Source organism: Microcaecilia unicolor, chromosome 1, assembly GCF_901765095.1.
Source record: "Microcaecilia unicolor chromosome 1, aMicUni1.1, whole genome shotgun sequence".
Lineage (NCBI taxonomy): Eukaryota > Metazoa > Chordata > Amphibia > Gymnophiona > Siphonopidae > Microcaecilia > Microcaecilia unicolor.
In genome coordinates, this window is record NC_044031.1 from 360,024,292 (window position 1) to 360,042,725 (window position 18,434).

General features: G+C 43.6%; 1 protein-coding gene across 1 annotated transcript in view; it reads left to right on the forward strand.

Moving 5' to 3' along the window:
- TRIP13 (thyroid hormone receptor interactor 13) overlaps nucleotides 1-18,434 on the forward strand; it is a 147,341-nt gene that overhangs the window by 5,639 nt on the left and 123,268 nt on the right. Inside the window, exons 4-6 of the mRNA XM_030190066.1 lie at nucleotides 2,678-2,807; nucleotides 10,534-10,589; nucleotides 15,519-15,609. Coding sequence (XP_030045926.1) covers nucleotides 2,678-2,807; nucleotides 10,534-10,589; nucleotides 15,519-15,609 — 277 coding nt within the window. The remainder of the gene's footprint in view (nucleotides 1-2,677; nucleotides 2,808-10,533; nucleotides 10,590-15,518; nucleotides 15,610-18,434) is intronic.

Sequence of the window (18,434 nt, forward strand, 5' to 3'; positions counted from 1 at the left end):
CTGAGAGAAGTTTATCTTAACAGCTCTCCGTTTCCTAAGCACCAAATAGGATTTTTTAAGGATGGAAGATACATGGTGTTCCATTGTTAGCAAATTATCTCATTCGACTCCTAAAATTTTTGACTGTAAATCGATAGTGAATTTATTCCTTTCAAAAATAGAAGGAGAATATCTTGTCATCATATGATCCTATACATAAAAATTTTGTTTTCTCCTTATTTAATTTAAGACTATGAGACGATGTCTAATCATCTATCAGTTTCAAACATGAATGTGTGACGTCAATGAACATGGCAAAAATAGTTATGTCGTCCACATAAACAAAATGCATAAAGTTAGCCTTATCCAATAGCATACCCAAAGATCTTGTAAGCAAATTAAATAACATAGGAGATAGTGGAGACCCTTGTGGGGCCCCATTTAGCTGCTCTCCATTTACTTGACAAAATCCCATCCTTGTTAACTGAATAATAGAGCGATTCATCAAGAAACCTTTCAACCAGGATAGTACCATGCCATCCAATCCACATTGATCAAAATCTAGCAATCCACTAGTTCAAACATGTTAGAGAGATCGAATTGTAAGACCACTTCAGTTTGGCCCTTGCTTAAGATATTCTTCCCATGAGCTACCAGAGTGCTAATTACTGTCTTTGTTCTGTAATTCCCTCTGAACCCAGATTGAGAAGGTTAAAGAAGATCATATGTTCAGTAACATACACTTCCATCAATTTAACAATGGCACACATACTTCCTCTAGACCTGGCTTAGGGGTGAGATTTATTGTTATGGTAGGTGCAAAACTAACCTAGTTGACGTCATTGTCCCTGAGAGAAATCCTTTCCACCTCATGGGACACTTATGCCTGTGCATATACATGCTCAAGCATGTACTCTCCAACACGCCCTATCTGTCGCGTTCTCGAGGGCCTTGGCATGCTGTCAGGTCCTCAAGGCAGCACTGGGAATTGTGAGCCCTTGGGCCCCTGCCGCGGAGCAGCAGAGGCAGGCAAGACCATCTTGGAACTGGACGTCCGGAAGGACCGGACCGGAACTCTGGACTGGAAGTAGGCAACTGAACCGGCAGAACAGGAACCGCTTCACCTGTACTTAGCCACCTTTCCGCTAGAGTTGAGCTCTAGCGTGCGGGCGGCCGACAGGACTTGTAGGGCAAGGCCGGAACTGAAGATCCAGAGGACCCACCTTGGGTCTAGGAAACATGAGGGAACAATACTAGACTGCACTAAGCGCTGCACGCAGCCGCTAAGCCAGACACACCAGACAGACTAGACAGACAGAAGCTTATCAGGAGCAGGGACTAGGGCAGACATGCAAGCAAGGAAGAAGGGGAGACAGGGAATACCCACAGAGCAAACCCACTAGCTAGGACGAGGCAGGTAACAGGGTAAATCCGACAGAAGATACACGCTAGCTAGACAGATACAGGAATCAGGATACATAAGCAGGGATCCGGATAAGCACACTGGATATACAAGCAAGGTACAAGGTAGACACACGGGACAGAAGGTAGCTAGGCAGAGCGGAAAGCCGGATAACACTAGCTAGTCAAAACCAGGACTCAGGACCAACAAGCAAAGACCAGGATGTGCACCCAGGATATACAAGGATCAGGATGTGCACACAGGAAAGATGGCAGCTAGGCAGAGCGGAAAGCCGGATAACACTAGCTAGCCAAAACCAGGAATCAGGACGAACAAGCAGGGACCAGGATGTGCACACAGGATATACAAAGTTCAGGATGTGCACACAGAATATACAAGCAAGGAGTAGGGCAGGCTGCAAACACAGACTAAAGGCAGAAGGCTAGCAACCCACGCAGAAGGGCAAGCAGCCCACAGGTACTGGGAACCGAAGGGCACAAGCCCACACAGAAGGGCAAGAAGCCCACAGGTACCAGACAGAAGGGCAAGAAGCCCACAGGTACCAGACAGAAGGGCAAGCCCACACAGAAAGGCAAGAAGCCCACACAGAAGACAGGCTTAGAAGCAGCGCAGCAACACACTAACTAACCTGTCGGCCTCTGGGCATGACACCAGACAATGACACCATGCGAAGGCACTGACTGCAAGCACAGGCCTTCCCTATAAAGGAACTAACTGATGAGTCACCACCAGCAGGACAGAAGCAGGAAGTTCCTTGCCTCCAAACAGAGGCTTGACACACAGAGGAAGTGAGCCCACAGGAAGGACAAGCAGGAGCCATCTTGGATACTGGCATAGAGGAGGCGGCAGCCATCTTGAAAGAGGCATAGCCCACACAGGTGAGGTCCAGTAAGGCAATCAGCGCACAGAGCCAGAGAGAAACTAAGACAGACACAGAGACAAGCAGAAGCCAGCACAGCCACTGACTCCCAGAAACAGGGTAAGCTTGAGGGTGGTCACGGCCACAGACGTGACACTGTCAAACAAGCTTACAGATACATACACCCATGGAAAAAATGGGTAATTCTGGTTTCCGTTTCAAGCTCTCCATGTATTTTACCTTTAACAGGCACCAAGAAGTATATATAAGGTTTAAAATCTAATGTGACAAATTTTGTTTTTGAGACCATTTTTCACCTTGATTCCTTATTCATACTTGGAGATGAGCAGTGGTTTTCCTAAGTCTACATGTCTAATAACATGAATTTTCTTAACATTCTTGCGTTTGTATCACAGCCCATTGACCTGAATACATGCAGACTTTCAGTTCACATATTTCATCTGAATGAAGAGGGACCCAGCACAGAAAATCTGGAAGAAGAGAACGAAGATCTTGTAGCAGCCAATCACTGGTTGCTCCCATCTGGTATAGCTTGTTTTTTTCCCCTTTCTTTAGATATAATCTCATCAGAAAAAAGAAAAAACCTTTTTATGTCAAAAAAATATTCTGATGTATATATGAAATGCCTTCAAATTTTATTTGGATTTAGGAACTACTCACTGAGGCCATTTATAACCTTATTTTACTAAGACTATCCAACTTGGTAAATCAGGCTCTTGATAACACAATTGCACAAGCCTCCACCCTTCTAGCCAGAGATGGTGTTAGCAAGGTGGTGGAGTTGGTAAAAATGTACCAACCCCTGCTCAAGCTTCAAAATACAAACGTAGGGCCCTGTTTACTAAGCTGTTCTATAGGCGCACTAGTATTTTTAGTGCTTGCTAGAGATGCCCATAAGAATATATGGGTGTCTCTATCATTTAGCGTGTGCACTAAAAGCTCTAGTGCATCTTAGTAAACAGGGCCTTTACAGCACTATATGTGGTAAATTTATCATTTTATACGCGTGTGTGTGTGTATATATATATATATATATATATATATATATATATATATATAACTTATATTTTAGATCTAGAACAAAAAATGTAAAGCCTAATATCAGTAACAGTTGGACAATAGAAAAATAGGTTGGAGTTGAAGGTTTGGTGTACCAGTTCCACAGCTCTGATTGCCAGGAACTTAAGCTGGTAAAACACAGAGGCATGCTTAATATATAGTTAGCCCAGATCCTCGTCCATTGTGTGTATGGATGCCTCTCTCATATCTCTGCACGCTGTCCTCACCCAGGCTCTCTCATATCTTCCCCCCTCGAATTCCTTGATATAATCCCTCTGTATTACTGTTAGCTAATAGTAGTGCTGCTGCTGGGAGTGTTGAGAGCACATGAAAAATATGCGAGGGGAAGAGAAAATGCAAGTAACTGACAGGAACATAGTAACATAGTAGATGACGGCAGAAAAAGACCTGCATGGTCCATCCAGTCTGCCCAAGACAAACTCATATGTGTATACCTTACCTTGAATTTGTACCTGTCCTTTTCAGGGCACAGACCATATAAGTCTGCCCAGCAGTATTTCCCGCCTCCCAACCACCAGTCCCGCCTCCCATCAGCGGCTCTGGTACAGACCGTATAAGTCTGCCCTCCCCTATCCTCGCCTCCCAACCACCACCCCCTCTTCCCCCCAACTGCTCCGCCACCCAATTTCAGCTAAGCTTCTGAGGATCCATTCCTTCTGCACAGGATTCCTCTATGCATATCCCACGCATGTTTGAACTCCGTTACCGTTTTCATCTCCACCACCTCCCGCGGGAGGGCATTCCAATGAAAGAATTCCACAGGAAAGAATTCTTTAAGCGCTGTGTATTAAATTTTTTCCATAGACAAAAATGGAGTCCATGTATTAAAGGTTTTCTCCCAAAGCTTTTAAGTGGGGTTGGCCACAGGACAAGGAAAATTGAGCAGAAATATTTGTGATGGTCTATATGCCAATGTATTTGAACTTTGGCATGCAGAAGCCTTGGTCTGTTGGCAAGCAGGAGGCGGCATTACTTATTCTGAATATAAGAGTGTGGTTACTTGAAGGTGCAAAGAGAATAAGGGAGCGAATTGAAAAGTTCCAGCAACTAAATTTTAAAATGGCTTTAGTCAAATTGTTTGGTGGAGAATGGAAAGACAGATTTTTTAATGGACTGGAGTGGACTTCGATAGCAACTCCAGTGATTGGGAATTAGGATCAGTAGACTTCCTTGTCATCAAGCAGATGAATCCATTACGTATGGGTTGTGTCCATCAACCAGCAGGGGGAGATAGCACTCAAAAACCATAGTGCCTTATGGCCAGCTAGCTCCACTGCCTCTTCAGTATTCTCTATCTCCCCAAGCAGGGTGGTTGCAGCTTGTTCAAGCTCCTTCAAAATTCTGCCTGGGGGTGCTCCTGTGCTTTGCCAGTTGTTAGCAGGGGTGTTGAGGCTATTGCAGCTTCACTTTAAAGGCACATAGGTTAGCCCTTTCCCTGCCTTACCCATCCCCCCAGTGGATGTGGACACATTAGTTCGCTTTTCCCTGTCCTTTCCTACTCTCAGTGGATGCAGGCACATTGGTTCGCCTTTCCCACTTATCTGAACCTCCGGAGTTGATTTGATTGCCTCTTTTGCTGTTGCCTCTACTTTCCTCACAGCGTTAAAAAAGAAAAAAAAAAAAGTCACGTCGCGCTTTAGCGCTGCGACCTTAAGAAAGAAGTTTGCTTCAGATTCTGCAGCGTGACCGGAGCTTTGATACTCGGTCCAGTGAGGTAAGAGTGTTTTCCAGGTCCTCTGGGGAGGGCCCGCGTTTGGGACGTTTTGGCGGCGGTACAGGAGACCTTGCAAGGCTTGATTCACATAGGGGCGATTTCCTTCATGCCTCCCGCCGAATTCGGCTGCAGCCGCTACTCCATTTACTTTGTGGTGCCGCGAAAAGGTGGGTCTTTTCACCCTATTCTGGACTTAAAAGAATTAAACAAGTCCCTAAAAGTGCGGCATTTTCACATGGAGACCATGCGCTCAGTCATTGCGGCGGTACAGCCAGGAGAGTTTCTCACGTCTCTGGACCTGAAAGAAGTTTACTTGCACATTCCAATTTGGCCCCCGCACCAGAAGTTTCTGAGGTTTGCGGTGATGGGAAAACATTTCCAGTTTCGGGCCTTGCCTTTTGGCCTCGCTACAGCTCCCTGAACCTTTTCCAAGGGTAATGGTGGTAGTAGCTGCTTTTCTCAGGCGAGAAGGTATCCAGATTCACCCGTACCTAGACGACTGGCTCATCAGAGCGGACTCTGTAACAGAGAGCCATCAAGCTACAGCCAGAGTGGTCTCAGTACTGCAATCTCTGGGCTGGGTTGTCAGTGTAGCCAAAAGTCACTTGACCCCCTCGCAGTCTCTAGAATATTTGGGGGCACAGTTCAACACAGACTCGGGATATGTATTCCTACCCGAGCAAAGGCGGTGCAAGCTTCAGAATCGGGTCCGTCTGCTCCTGAGGATGCCCCGCCCGTGAGCTTGGGACATTGTCCAGCTGTTGGGATCGATGACGGCCACCTTGGATTTGGTGCCCTGGGCGAGAGCGCACCTAAGACCTCTGCAGTATTCCCTGCTACAATGATGGTCTCCAGTATCTCAGGATTATCAATGCAGACTCACGTGGCTCCCTGCGGCCCGGCTCAGCATCGAGTGGTGGCTCTCAGACAGCATGCTGCGGCGAGGAATACCGCTGGTGCTCCCCAATTGGTGCCTATTAGTGACAGATGCCAGCCTGCAGGGCTGGGGCGCACATTGCAAGGGGAAGCATGCCCAGGGTTTATGGACACCCGAGGAGTCGGAGTGGTCCATCAACCACCTAGAGTTGACGGCGGTGTTTCAGGCACTTCTGGCCTTTCAATTGACCCTGGAAGGATGGGCTGTCAGAGTTCTGTCGGACCATCAGGGCGGCACACAGAGCAGAGCACTAGCCGCGCAGGCCGAACAGATTTGCCACTGGGCCGAGCTTCATCTGCAGTTTCTGTCAGCAGCTCATATTGCAGGTCAGAGCAACGTGCAAGCCGATTATCTAAGCAGGCATCAAATCGATCCAGCTGAGTGGGAACTTGCAGACGAAGTATTTCTGCAGATATGTGCCAAATGGGGGACGCCCGTAGCGGATCTTATGGCCTCAAGCGCAAATGCCAAAGTCCCGTGCTTTTACAGCAGACGGAGAGATCCTCGCTTGGCGGAGTTAGACGCCTTGGCTCAAACCTGGCCTCTGGGCCTCCTGTATGTGTTCCCTCCGTGGCCCTTGATAGGGCGAGTGCTCTTGCGGATTCGGCTTCATCCAGGAGAAGTGGTTCTCATCGCCCCGGATTGGCCCAGGAGGCCTTGGTATGCGGACCTCTGGTGGATGCTGGTGGAGGCTCCCCTTCCTTTTCCTCTGGTACCGACCTGTTGTTGCAGGGACTAGTGACCATGGAGGCTGCCTGCTGCTTTGGTCTTAAGGCATGGCTATTGAGAGGGCGCAATTGAGAGACAAAGGCTATTCCAATAATGTAATTTCCACTCTCCTGCAGGCCCACAAGCATTCCACTTCCGTGGCTTATGCCAGGATCTGGTGCCAGTTTGAGGCTTGATGTGTTTCAAAGTCGATCACACCCATGCGGGCTCCTGTCTCGCCGATTCTGGACTTTTTGCGGGATGGTGTACAAAAAGGCTTGGCCTACAATTCCCTGCGGGTGCAAGTGGCAGCTTTAGCCTCCCTGCGTGGCAAGGTTGAAGGCGTGTCCTTAGCTGCTCATCCAGATGTTGCACGGTTTCTTAGAGGGGTGCTTCGGCTCCATCCTCCCGTGCAGGCACCCTGTCCAGCTTGGAACCTGGGTCTGGTTTTGAAGGCTCTTCAGGGTTCTCCTTTTGATCCCCTTCGGTGAGCTTCAGAGAAAGATATGAATCTAAAGGCCGTATTTTTGGTGTCCATCACTTTGGCGAGATGGGTGTCAGAACTCCAGGCGCTGTCCTGTTGAGACCCATTTCTGCAATTCACAGAGTCCGGGGTAACGGTACGTACCGTGCCTTCCTTCATGCCTAAGGTGGTTTCAGCGTTTCACCTAAACCAGCCTGTTTTTCTACCCTCCTTTGCTAGGGAGGAGTTCCCAGATTCTTTTGGACAGTTGCACCTTTTGGATGTGCGCAGGACTCTGTTGCAGTATCTGCGAATTATAAATTCTTTCAGGACCTCTGATCATCTGTTTGTTTTACTATCAGGTTCTCGCAGAGGGTCTCCAGCGTCTAAAGCCACTATTGCCCGCTGGCTCAAAGAAGCTATCTTTTCAGCTTATCTGCTGACCGGCTGGTCTCCGCCTGTAGCCTTTAAGGCGTGTTCTACCAGAGCGATTTCTTCCTCTTGGGCTGAAACGGGAGCACTCTTTCTTCATGAGATTTGCAGTGCAGCAACATGGGCTTCTAAGCTCTCTTTTGCCTGTCATTACAGGTTGGATGTGGCTGCCAGGAGGGATGCGCAGTTTGGAGCACAAGTGCTAGCGCATGGTGTGGCTTGTTCCCACCCTATCTAGGGATTGCTTTGTTACATCCCATTCGTAATGGATTCATCTGCTTGATGACAAGGAAGGGAAAATTAGGTTCTTACCTTGGTAATTTTCTTTCCTTTAGTCATAGCAGATGAATCCATGAGCCCTCCCTGTCTGATTGACTGTCTGATTGATTGATTGTTTACTGATGTGACTCTGTGTGATGTTCAGTTTTATCCTGATGATATATTCCTTCCTTGGGAGAAAGTTGGAAAACAGTCTTCAGGATTTCTGTTCGGTTATAGGAGGATGAGTTCATTCCCTCCTTTGGAGTTACAGGAGGATGAGTTCATTCCCTCCAGGAGGATGAGTTCATTCCCTCCTTTGGAGTTAATGCTCCTGTCATTGGGCCATCGTTCGCTGTGAGGAAAGTTCATGTTATTCCCATTGCGGTTTGTTATACTGCTTTGGAAGCTTCAAATACTGAAGAGGCAGTGGAGCTAGCTGGCCATAAGGCACTATGGTTTTTGAGTGCTCTCTATCTCCCCCTGCTGGTTGATGGATACAACCCATACGTAATGGATTCATCTGCTATGACTAAAGGAAAGAAAATTACCAAGGTAAGAACCTAATTTTCCCTTCTATGGTCTGTGCCCTCTAGAATAGCAGGGACAGATCAAGAACAAGTGTGTTTTTTGTTGTTATTTCATTCATATCACATGCTATGATTGTATCTTGGAGGGGAAGGGGAATTGCCTTAAGGTTGATAACAAGTAAAATGTTGTTAGTTCACAGCATTGTTGGATTGCTGATTTAATCAAGTATTGACAGTGAATGTGACTGTGCTGCATAAAAACTATAAAACCACTGTTCCGTAACTGTGTGACTGCCCTATTTGTGATAGCAGTATTTGATCATGATGGAGTGTAACCTGCATGGAATGGCAGGTGCTTCTCTGGCCATCTTATTGGGCAGGCTAGATGGACCATATAGGTTTTTGTCATCATATACTATGTTACTATCACCTAATAAAGGACGTGCTGTTTTGAACTGGAAATAGTTTTTCCTGGGGGAATTCCGCAGAATGCACCTACCTCTTCAGATTGTGCAGATTTCTGTGTGATCTGCTTTTGCAGCACAGATATTCACTTTACAGCTGCTTTCCTCCCAGCACCTCCAGCACGGCAAGAAAAGGAGTTGCACAGCTTCAGGTCAGGCTGCTGTCTCTTCTTCTGCCTTGGTCTCCGGTGGTTCCTTTAAGCCACATGGCTGTTAAGATGCCTGTATGGTTCAAAAAAATCAGTCAGGCCTGGGACGGCAGAGGAGCAGGAAGCAGCCCGATGTGCAGCTCCTCTTGACGTGCTTGAGTGGTGGAAAAAATATAGATGGGAGGGTTGATTAAAAAGGTGGATGGGGCATGTGGGGGCTGGAAAAAGGTGGATCCTGTGTGTATGTGTGGGAGAGGGACTGGAAAAAAGATGGATAGAGTGGGGAATTCAGGAAAAAAAAAACCCTGAAAATTCTGCACAATTACCCCAGGAATAAATAGTGTTTGGGCTAGCTGGAGCAGAGCCAAGAGTGAATATACAGTGAGATGTCATTCCTGTCAATTTATAGACAAAATGTTAACACTTGAAATGAAATGGTCCTCAAAGCTGGAATGAAACTGATGCTTGTTAGAGCTGTACCATACTATTATTGAGACAAAAGAATGTGGTAGGTTATGTGATTTGGCATTCTTTTAATTTGATGAAGTGCAATGGAATACTGAAGAAGAACAACTTTTAAAAAATGGCTGAAATTTAAAAAGCTGTGACACTGCACTGAATCAGTAGCTGCTTATCCTTGCTCGTGCACTTTACCGAGTCAAGATTTTATTTTGTGCAGTGTGTTGCTACTAGTTTATAAAATCCTAAATTGTGTAGAACAAGGTAGTAGGAAATGTTTATTCCCTTCAAAAATATTAACCCTAGGAAATTATCAATGGAATTTCCTCATAAGTGAGCCTTTACACTCTACCTTATTTTTGCTCGCTTTCTCTGTTGTTTTTGATGGCAACCAGACTTACATGGGCAAGTTGGGTATGATCTTTTTCTGCCCTCAAGTTCTGAGTTTTTATGACTTACACATGACATTCAAAGAGTAAGAGTGGTCACAACATTGATGGTATTAATAGATTCTAAAAATAGTCCCCCCCCCCCCCCAAAAAAAAAAAAAAGTCTTCATCTTTTTTGTATTCCTTTCTGAGTGATTTCTAATATTGTGTTTTCCTTTTTTGACACTGAGCTGAGGCTTTTATGTATTTTACGCAAGGATTCCAAGTCTTATACCTTAGCTCTTAATTACAGCCTTCAATTGCATTTTTTAATAAACACTATTTCCTGAAGTCTTTTGTTTTGTATAGATTATATCTGCTTTGTGGAACTTAGTTTCCTCTAATTATACAGTATAACATATAGTAACTCTACAGAAATTAATAGTCATAGGAAGACTAGAGAGTTAAAATAGCCATTCTTCAAGCCATAAGGATTTCAGATCTTGTGATTGTGTTCAACATCAGTTTATAAAAGTAGTCATTTTCTTATAACTGTGTATTTCTTAATTAAGGCTTTATAATGGTAGATTGGCAATTTTATGATATATTAGTTATTTTTCTAGACTCCAGTTGTACCATTTTTGATCAGCTTTATAAGGGACTAAACACACTTTATTTTTGTTTTACAGCTGAGTTCCATGGCCTATGGGAAAGTCTAGTATATGACACTGAAGTAAAATCGCATGTAAGTTATAACTGCTGAATATAAATCTTACAATAGAGCTTCTTAAACTGGGTTGTGACCCCAAATAAGCAAAATCCATGTTTGGAGTCATTGCCTGGGCAGGTGCTCCATAGTATGTCATTGTCTTTCACCTTGTGCACTTTCCTGGGCCACACAAAGTAGAGTCACAGCCACAAACATTGGTGAGCATGTTGTTACGATAACTGTTTCCTTGAAAGCAGGGTAACTTTTGGGTAGCCTGATTGCCAAAGGTTAACTTAAGGCACCCTCTTTATTGATAAAATTAAAAGAATGAATTGGCTTATTTGTGGCCCATTATTTTCCTTTTGCTCTTCTGGTCTTTCAATTTAATCAAAACAGGCATCTCTTGGACAGCAGTACCACTGACTTAATTTGTAGCTACCCATAATATTTTCCCTTTATAACATTCCCTGGCCCACTCATCAATAGATGTCAAGATTTGAGGAGTAACAGGGACCCCTCCTTGTGAATGCTATCTGTGCAGCATCCATAGGTTTGACTGGTCCAAGAAGCAAAATAAGACTAGAAATTAAATCTGAATGATCTTTCCTCTGGGCAGTCCAAACTTACATAAGTATTGCCATACTGGGAAAGACCAAAGGTCCATCGAGCCCAGCATCCTGTTTCCAACAGTGGCCAATCCAGGTCACAAATACCTGGCATGATCCCCAAAATGTACAAAACATTTTATACTGCTTATCCCAGAAATAGTGGATATTCCCCCAATCCATTTAATAACGGTCTATGGACTTTTCCTTTAGGAAGCTGTCCAAACCTTTTTTAAACTCTGTTAAGCTAACCACCTTTACCACATTCTTTGGCGACGAATTCCAGAGTTTAATTACACGTTGAGTGAAGAAAAAGTTTCTCTGATTTGTTTTAAATTTACTACATTGTAGTTTCATCGCATGCCCCCTAGTCCTAGTATTTTTGGAAAGCGTAACATACGCTTCACATCTACCCGTTCAACTCCACTCATTATTTTATAGACCTTTATCATATCTCCCCTCAGCTGCCTTTTCTCCAAGCTGAAGAGCCCTAGCTGCTTTAGCCTTTCCTCATAGGAAAGTCGTCCCATCCCCTTTATCATTTTCATCGCCCTTCTCTGCACCTTTTCTAATTCCACTATATCTTTTTTTGAGATGCGGCGACCAGAATTGAACACAATATTCAAGGTGCGGTCGCACCATGGAGCGATACAAAGGCATTATAACATCCTCATTTTTCTTTACTCCATTCCCTGTTTTAGCTATGATGGCAGTGAGCAGAGGAAGCCATGTTTTGTAGTTTGACATTAACCAATTACCCCTTAAGTCCATTGTCATCACTTCTGCTCTCGAGAAGCAGGACCTCGCGTACTAGCTCCTCCACACCACCGGGTAAGGACCCCAAGATCCTGGACTCCATCAAGAAAAGGACATTCCAGAGCACCATGCTCAGTTCCTGGATCACCGCCCACCAGTTCCAGATGCTCCTTTTACCACAAGACCATATTGAACAAGGTCAAAGCCAGCTATGCACCACCAAGGCAGCCCAGGAACTCCTCTCACCTCTCATCCACAATCTGAAGTAATGCAGTAAACACCTCTTCAAGTCTGCATTCAACGCCTTTGAGACATCTGCCCCGCACCGCAGGTACATCTGTCTCCACCCACTGCCTCATCTGGCTCCATGCGTCAGCCCTCCAAGAAACCTGCACGGGTGAATACCTTTTTGTAGACAAGGTCAAGAAACTGGTAGATGATATCAAGGGGAAACGACATTCCAAACCCTTGCCACCAATGGATTGGAAAGAGCCACTGCCTCCAGATGACACCAGAGGGGCTGAAAATGTAAAATAATATAATATTTCTATTCTTCTATATTCTATTCTCCACCAATTGAATATAAGGTAATATGATAAGAATAAGAATATGTAAGAAAAGGGGGAATTAAATACTATATTTGTTGAATTACATTAATCTGCACTGTAAGGTTTAAGGACATGTGCTCAGAACATAAAGACCATATATTTAACTTTAAAATGTTTTATTTACAATACAGGTAATATAATAATGTTACAAGAGAGGCAGTTTTTAGAAATCTTTCACAAGGGAAAGGGAAATGGGACTTGATATACCGCCTTTCTGAGGTTTTTGCAACTACATTCAAAGCGGTTTACATATATTTAGTTACTTATTTTGTACCGGGGGCAATGGAGGGTTAACTGACTTGCCCAGAGTCACAAGGAGCTGAAGTGGGAATCGAACTCAGTTCCCCAGGATCAAAGTCCACTGCACTAACCAGGGAAATGTGCTTCAAGATTAGAAAAGTCTAAATTATAAATTTAAGCTGGATAATGGTAACTCACTTTGATGGAGGCTGCTGGTTGGAGTGATGGAGATCCTCGCTGGACAAGAAATCTTTTTGTTGCACAGTTGTTGCTGGAGCCTGGAGAAAGTCTTATTTTAGATGTGTGTGTGAAGTCCAGCAGAGAGGCAGGAGGCAGAGAGAACAAGAGCCCGAACTGAGCATTTCCAGGCTTTTTATAATCTCTTGTTGGACCATAGGCTGAAGTCAGGTGGGGTGTACTCTATCCAATGAAAACTCAGGGATAGCTGAAAACTGGTTTCATCTAGTTTTGAGATGGCGCATGGTAACTGGTCACATGTTTAATGATATCATAAGACTTTCTGTCTGGACATCTGCTGTGATATACATCCAGAAGGCATCTGACAGGATTAAGAGTCTTTATCTAAGAGTATTAGATAGGTAGATGGACTTTTCAGTCTGAGTCATTGTCTGAGAATAGGTGAAGTTTCACTGTTTTTGGTTAACTCCAGTCTCTGTGATTGCTGTCCATCTTCAGATTTTTGTTCTTTGGAGATGTGTTGATGGACTTTTTATCCACCCGGCTAGCTTTTGTTATCAGTAGTTTCCAGGGGGAAGGTGAAAGCCAGAACAGTTTATCTGATACTGTTCCAATAAGTCTTTGCAGCTGTATGTTTTACATTTGTATCTGATCCAGCAAAATCAATAACTCTGACAATTAAACTCGTATCATGCTACAGGGCTACTCCCGTAAACCACCCATACAACAATACTCTGCAGTTCCAAGATGGCAACTGAATACCCGCTACAGACCCCAGCAGTATAACAACCCCTACCCTCAAAAAAGGCAGCCAAAAAAAAGACAAGAGGCAACAAAGACAATCCAAAACCCCCAAGCAGAACCAGGGCCTTTGACTGCCCGTCGATAGAACGCATCCCTGTGGGGGGGCCACATTGGATACTTTGCGAATGCCTGGTCCCACCACCGACCAATATGTACTGAACATTATCGAGCGAGGTTACCGCATCCAGTTCCAACACCTCCCACCACGCTACACCGAACCGGATTCTGACACACCACTCCTTATCCAGGTGCTCAGGAAGTGGAATCTGTCCCCCTGCAATAGGTCAACCAGGGATTCTACTCCCGCTATTTCCTCATCTGAAGGTGGGATAGGGGCGTGGTTAAGAGATGGGCGTTCTTGGCCGATAATGGAAAAAGGAAGGGCGTCCCTGACGAGCATTTGACCAACTTTACTTGGTCCATTTTTTTCCACGACCAAGCATCAAAAAGGTGCCCAAACTGACCAGATGACCACCAGAAGGAATTGGAGATGACCTCCCCTGACTTCCCCTAACTTCCCCGGTGGTCACTAACCACCTCCCACCCCGAAAAAAACAACTTCAAAAACTTTTGTCTTTCTTTTTTTTTTTTTTTCAAGAGTATGTTCTTTGCTATTCCTCCGTCCCTGCGACGGCAGTTGAGGACGTCCTTCCCTGCGACGGCAGTTGAGGATGTCCAAAATGTGGGTGTTTCTGTGAGAAGGACATCCATGCCTTTACTATGCCTCCGACACTTTCATTTATTTATTTGGATTTTGGATCACAAGTAGCAGCAGTGGGATTTGAACCGGCCAACTCTGGATTGCAAGACCAGTGCTCTAACCACTAGGCCACTCCGCCACTCCTCCACTCCACTCCCTTGAAATTTGGCCATCCCTGTGGGGGGGCAGTATGCAGGTCCCTGGGGGGGGGGGGGGGGGGGGGGGGGGGAAGGTATGTGTGTGTCAGCGGAGGCATAACGAAGGTGTGGACTTACTTCTTTCAAACGTTTTGGACGTCCTCAACTGCCCCCCACAGGGATGGCCAAATTTCAAGGGAGTTAGAGGAGTGGCAGAGTGGCCTAGTGGTTAGAGGACTGGTCTTGCAATCTAGAGGTGGCCGGTTCAAATCCTGAGGATAATGTTAAGAGCAAATGATGGAATGGTAAAGAAAGAAATGGGGTAAGAAGTCTGTGTGTGCATAATTATATGATTTATCTGCTCAAGCACATGAAACAGAAGACCAAACATTACAAGGATGCAACCTACACAGAATGGTAATTACGACTGTGTCAGGATTCCAAGCAAAGTAGAAAAGATCAACTAACATAAAATAATAGCAAAGTATTGGTGTATTCTCCAGATATAATTCTAGGAGGTAGAAAATTCCCTAGTATGTATGGGTTACAGGTTAACTTGGTTAAATCTCCCAACTAGTGAGAAGGATATCCTGCAGGTGGCCCAACTTGTATAGATAACATTGAAAAAAATTTTTAGCACTGTGAATAGGGGAAATAGTAAGGAAGGATGATGGTCACAGTATCAGCGTGAAGAGATTCAAGCTTGTACTGCTTGAAGCTGATATACCCTTTTAGTGGAATAGTACAAGTAAGTGCAGTGAGATAGATTAACAATAAGAGCAGTTTGGCCCACCTGGTCCATTACACTGTGTTATCTTGGCTTCTCAGAAACCCAAGGATGTATCATTTGGAGGAAGGATTAATCATCAAAATTGTGATATCTGTTAACTGTGTGCTGTTTGTTTGTTTTTAACTAGTTGCTTGACTATGTGATAACAACCTTGCTGTTTTCTGACAAAAATGTGGACAGCAACCTAATATCCTGGAACCGAGTTGTTTTACTACATGGTAAGCATCTCTTAATTCATATTTTCTTGAAAAAAAACCCTCTGAATTATATGAACTTGGTTTGGGTTTTTTTTAACAGAAAAACTTTTTAGGTTTTTTTTTAAATGGCAGTGGTGGCAATATAGAACAATGCAATAATTCTTACTGTAAAAAAAGTGGCTTGTCCAGATAAAGGGCATTCGTCACTGGAGAAACTTAAAAAACTGCTGTTTTGTTTTAGTTTAAGTACATAAGTATTGTCATACTGGGACAGACCGAAGGTCCATCAAGCCCAGCATCCTGTTTCCAACAGTGGCCAATCCAGGTCGCAAGTACCTGGCAAGATCCCAAAAAAATAAAATATATTTTATGCTGCTTATCCTAGAAATATAAAAACTGCTAACAGAGTGTGTTCAACAAGTCAGCTATATAGTATTACGTGAGGTAGAATCTCATATGCACTGACACGGCTGTTTTCATTTCACTCTGAGGTGAATCACTTGCTCGTGTTCTCTTCTTAATCATAGACTCATCCCCCACCTAATATATTCACTATTTAAATGATGTATCAATTTACTTCTAGCAATTCGAAATCTTGACAATAGCCATTCTTATAACTATGCACACAGCACTTAACTTATGTACACAGGCAGCTCCTTGTGACTCTGGGCAAGTCACTTAACCCTCCATTGCCCCAGGTACAAATAAGTACCTGTATATGTAAGCCGCATTGAGCCTGCCATGAGTGGGAAAGCGCGGGGTACAAATGTAACAAAAATTACATTGGTGTACTCTTGCACCCTGACAGGTCCCCGTTTCGTAGCACTTTCTCAAGGGGGAGTATCACCACATCTGTCAAAAAAAAAGAAAAAGGACAGCATAGGTTCTATTCTTATGACTACCGTTCGCTGCCTCATTGTATTTTCAAAACAAGCTCCCAGCTTACCAAGTTCTTTACTACAGCGTCTGTGTGTGCCTCATCTCTCTCAATGCAAAATGGCGCTAGCGCTCTTTTCACTCACTCAGTACCGGAAACAGCTGACTCACGTTTCCGTTTCTAATATTGCTATACCCCCTCGATCTTAAATTGTTACATCATTTAAATAACGAATATATTAGGAGGTGGGGGATGAGTCTATGATTAAGAAGAGAACACGAGCAAGTGATTCACCTCAAAGTGAAATGAAAACAGCCGTGTCAGTGCATATGAAACTCTACCTCACATAATACTATATAGCTGACTCGTTGAACACACTCTGTTAGCAGTTTTTGTAATTTTGTTTGATACTGAGTGAGGCCATAAATTGTTGGGCAGTATCCTAGAAATAAGCAGTGGATTTTCCCCCATGTCCATTTTAATAATGGTCTATGGACCTTTCCTCTAGGAAGCCATCCAATCCTTTTTTTAAACCCCACTAAGGTAACTGTTTAAAGTTGTGAACTTCTAAAAGCCCAAAAGATTTTCCACATTTGCTCTGTATGAGAGAGCCAGCAAAAGAGAGGGAATCCAAAATCAAACAGCAGAAAAAACACCAAGGGCCTTCAGAACTGGGATAGCAAGCAAGTCTCTATTTCAGGCCCCAACCTGGGCTGTGTTTTGGCACTTGTAGCCTGTATCAGGGGGTTGGTAAGAAAATACAAACATATGCAGATATTGCAGAAAAAATGAACATCTAAAATTAAAAAGGAAACCCATAAGATATGTTAAAATGTATTCTTAATGTAACTCAGATCGGTGGAGATATCATAATATCATGATATCATCATAAAAAAACAGTACATTGTGATGTGAATAAATGAGAATATGCTATTATAATTAGTACTGGTAATTGCTGAATAAGTGAAAAAACATAATAGGTTGTCTGTGAATAGCAATCCCAATAACTAATGAAATTAATGGTTGAGTATGAAAAATATGTGGTGATAGTGATCAGCATTCCTTATAATAAAATTGATGAAAATGTGGCTAATTCAACTGATGCTTAACTATTATTGTGCCAATATATAACTGCTATCCAAATTAAAAGCCACAGTGAGCTAAACATATCTATAAAATAACAAAAAAAGGCTCCAAATCAATATTATTATATTTTGTTTTAAGAATTCTAAAAGATAATCCATTAAGAACGTGATTAATCAATACCATAACTGAGTTGGACCATGGTTAATTCTTACCCAAAAAACATTATCACTGAGAATGTACACTAATCAGTAACAAACACAGTGCAGACTTTGGAGCATCTATTCATGTGATAATCATAAGAGTACCCACAATTACAAATATCAAATGAAGTCACATCACACTACAACCGAGTTCATCTATAATAGGTTTGTGCCTCAAAAGGCGCTATTACTGAGAACATAACCTAACCAATCACAAGCAAAAAAGTGACCTAGTCAAAATGTGACTTTTAAAACCTTGGCAAACAACAAAAGAAAGTTCTATACTCCACAGGAGAACAGCAGCAAACTAAGGGGTGGTGTAAAGACACGTAAAGTGATGTGCAATCCAACAAACAGCCTCTATTAAAATGAGCTGGCAGTTTCACGTGTTTCAGCTAAACAGCCTGCATCAGGAGTCTAAAGCGCTCTGGCTGATGTTACAACAAAAACACTTGGTAAGTAGCCAAGTAAACCACCCAAGCCAGCAAGGAACTGGCATAGAAGGTGGGGAATAATGAGAAAATGCTGGGAAAAGTAATGGAGATGCTCCTAAAGGAAAGAATACTGAACTATCTAGAATTCACTGGGTTGCAAAATTTAAACCAACATGGTTTTACCAAAGAAAGATCATGGCTAGAAATGTGAGGAGGGGAGATGAGAATTTTTCAGGTATATTAGTGAAA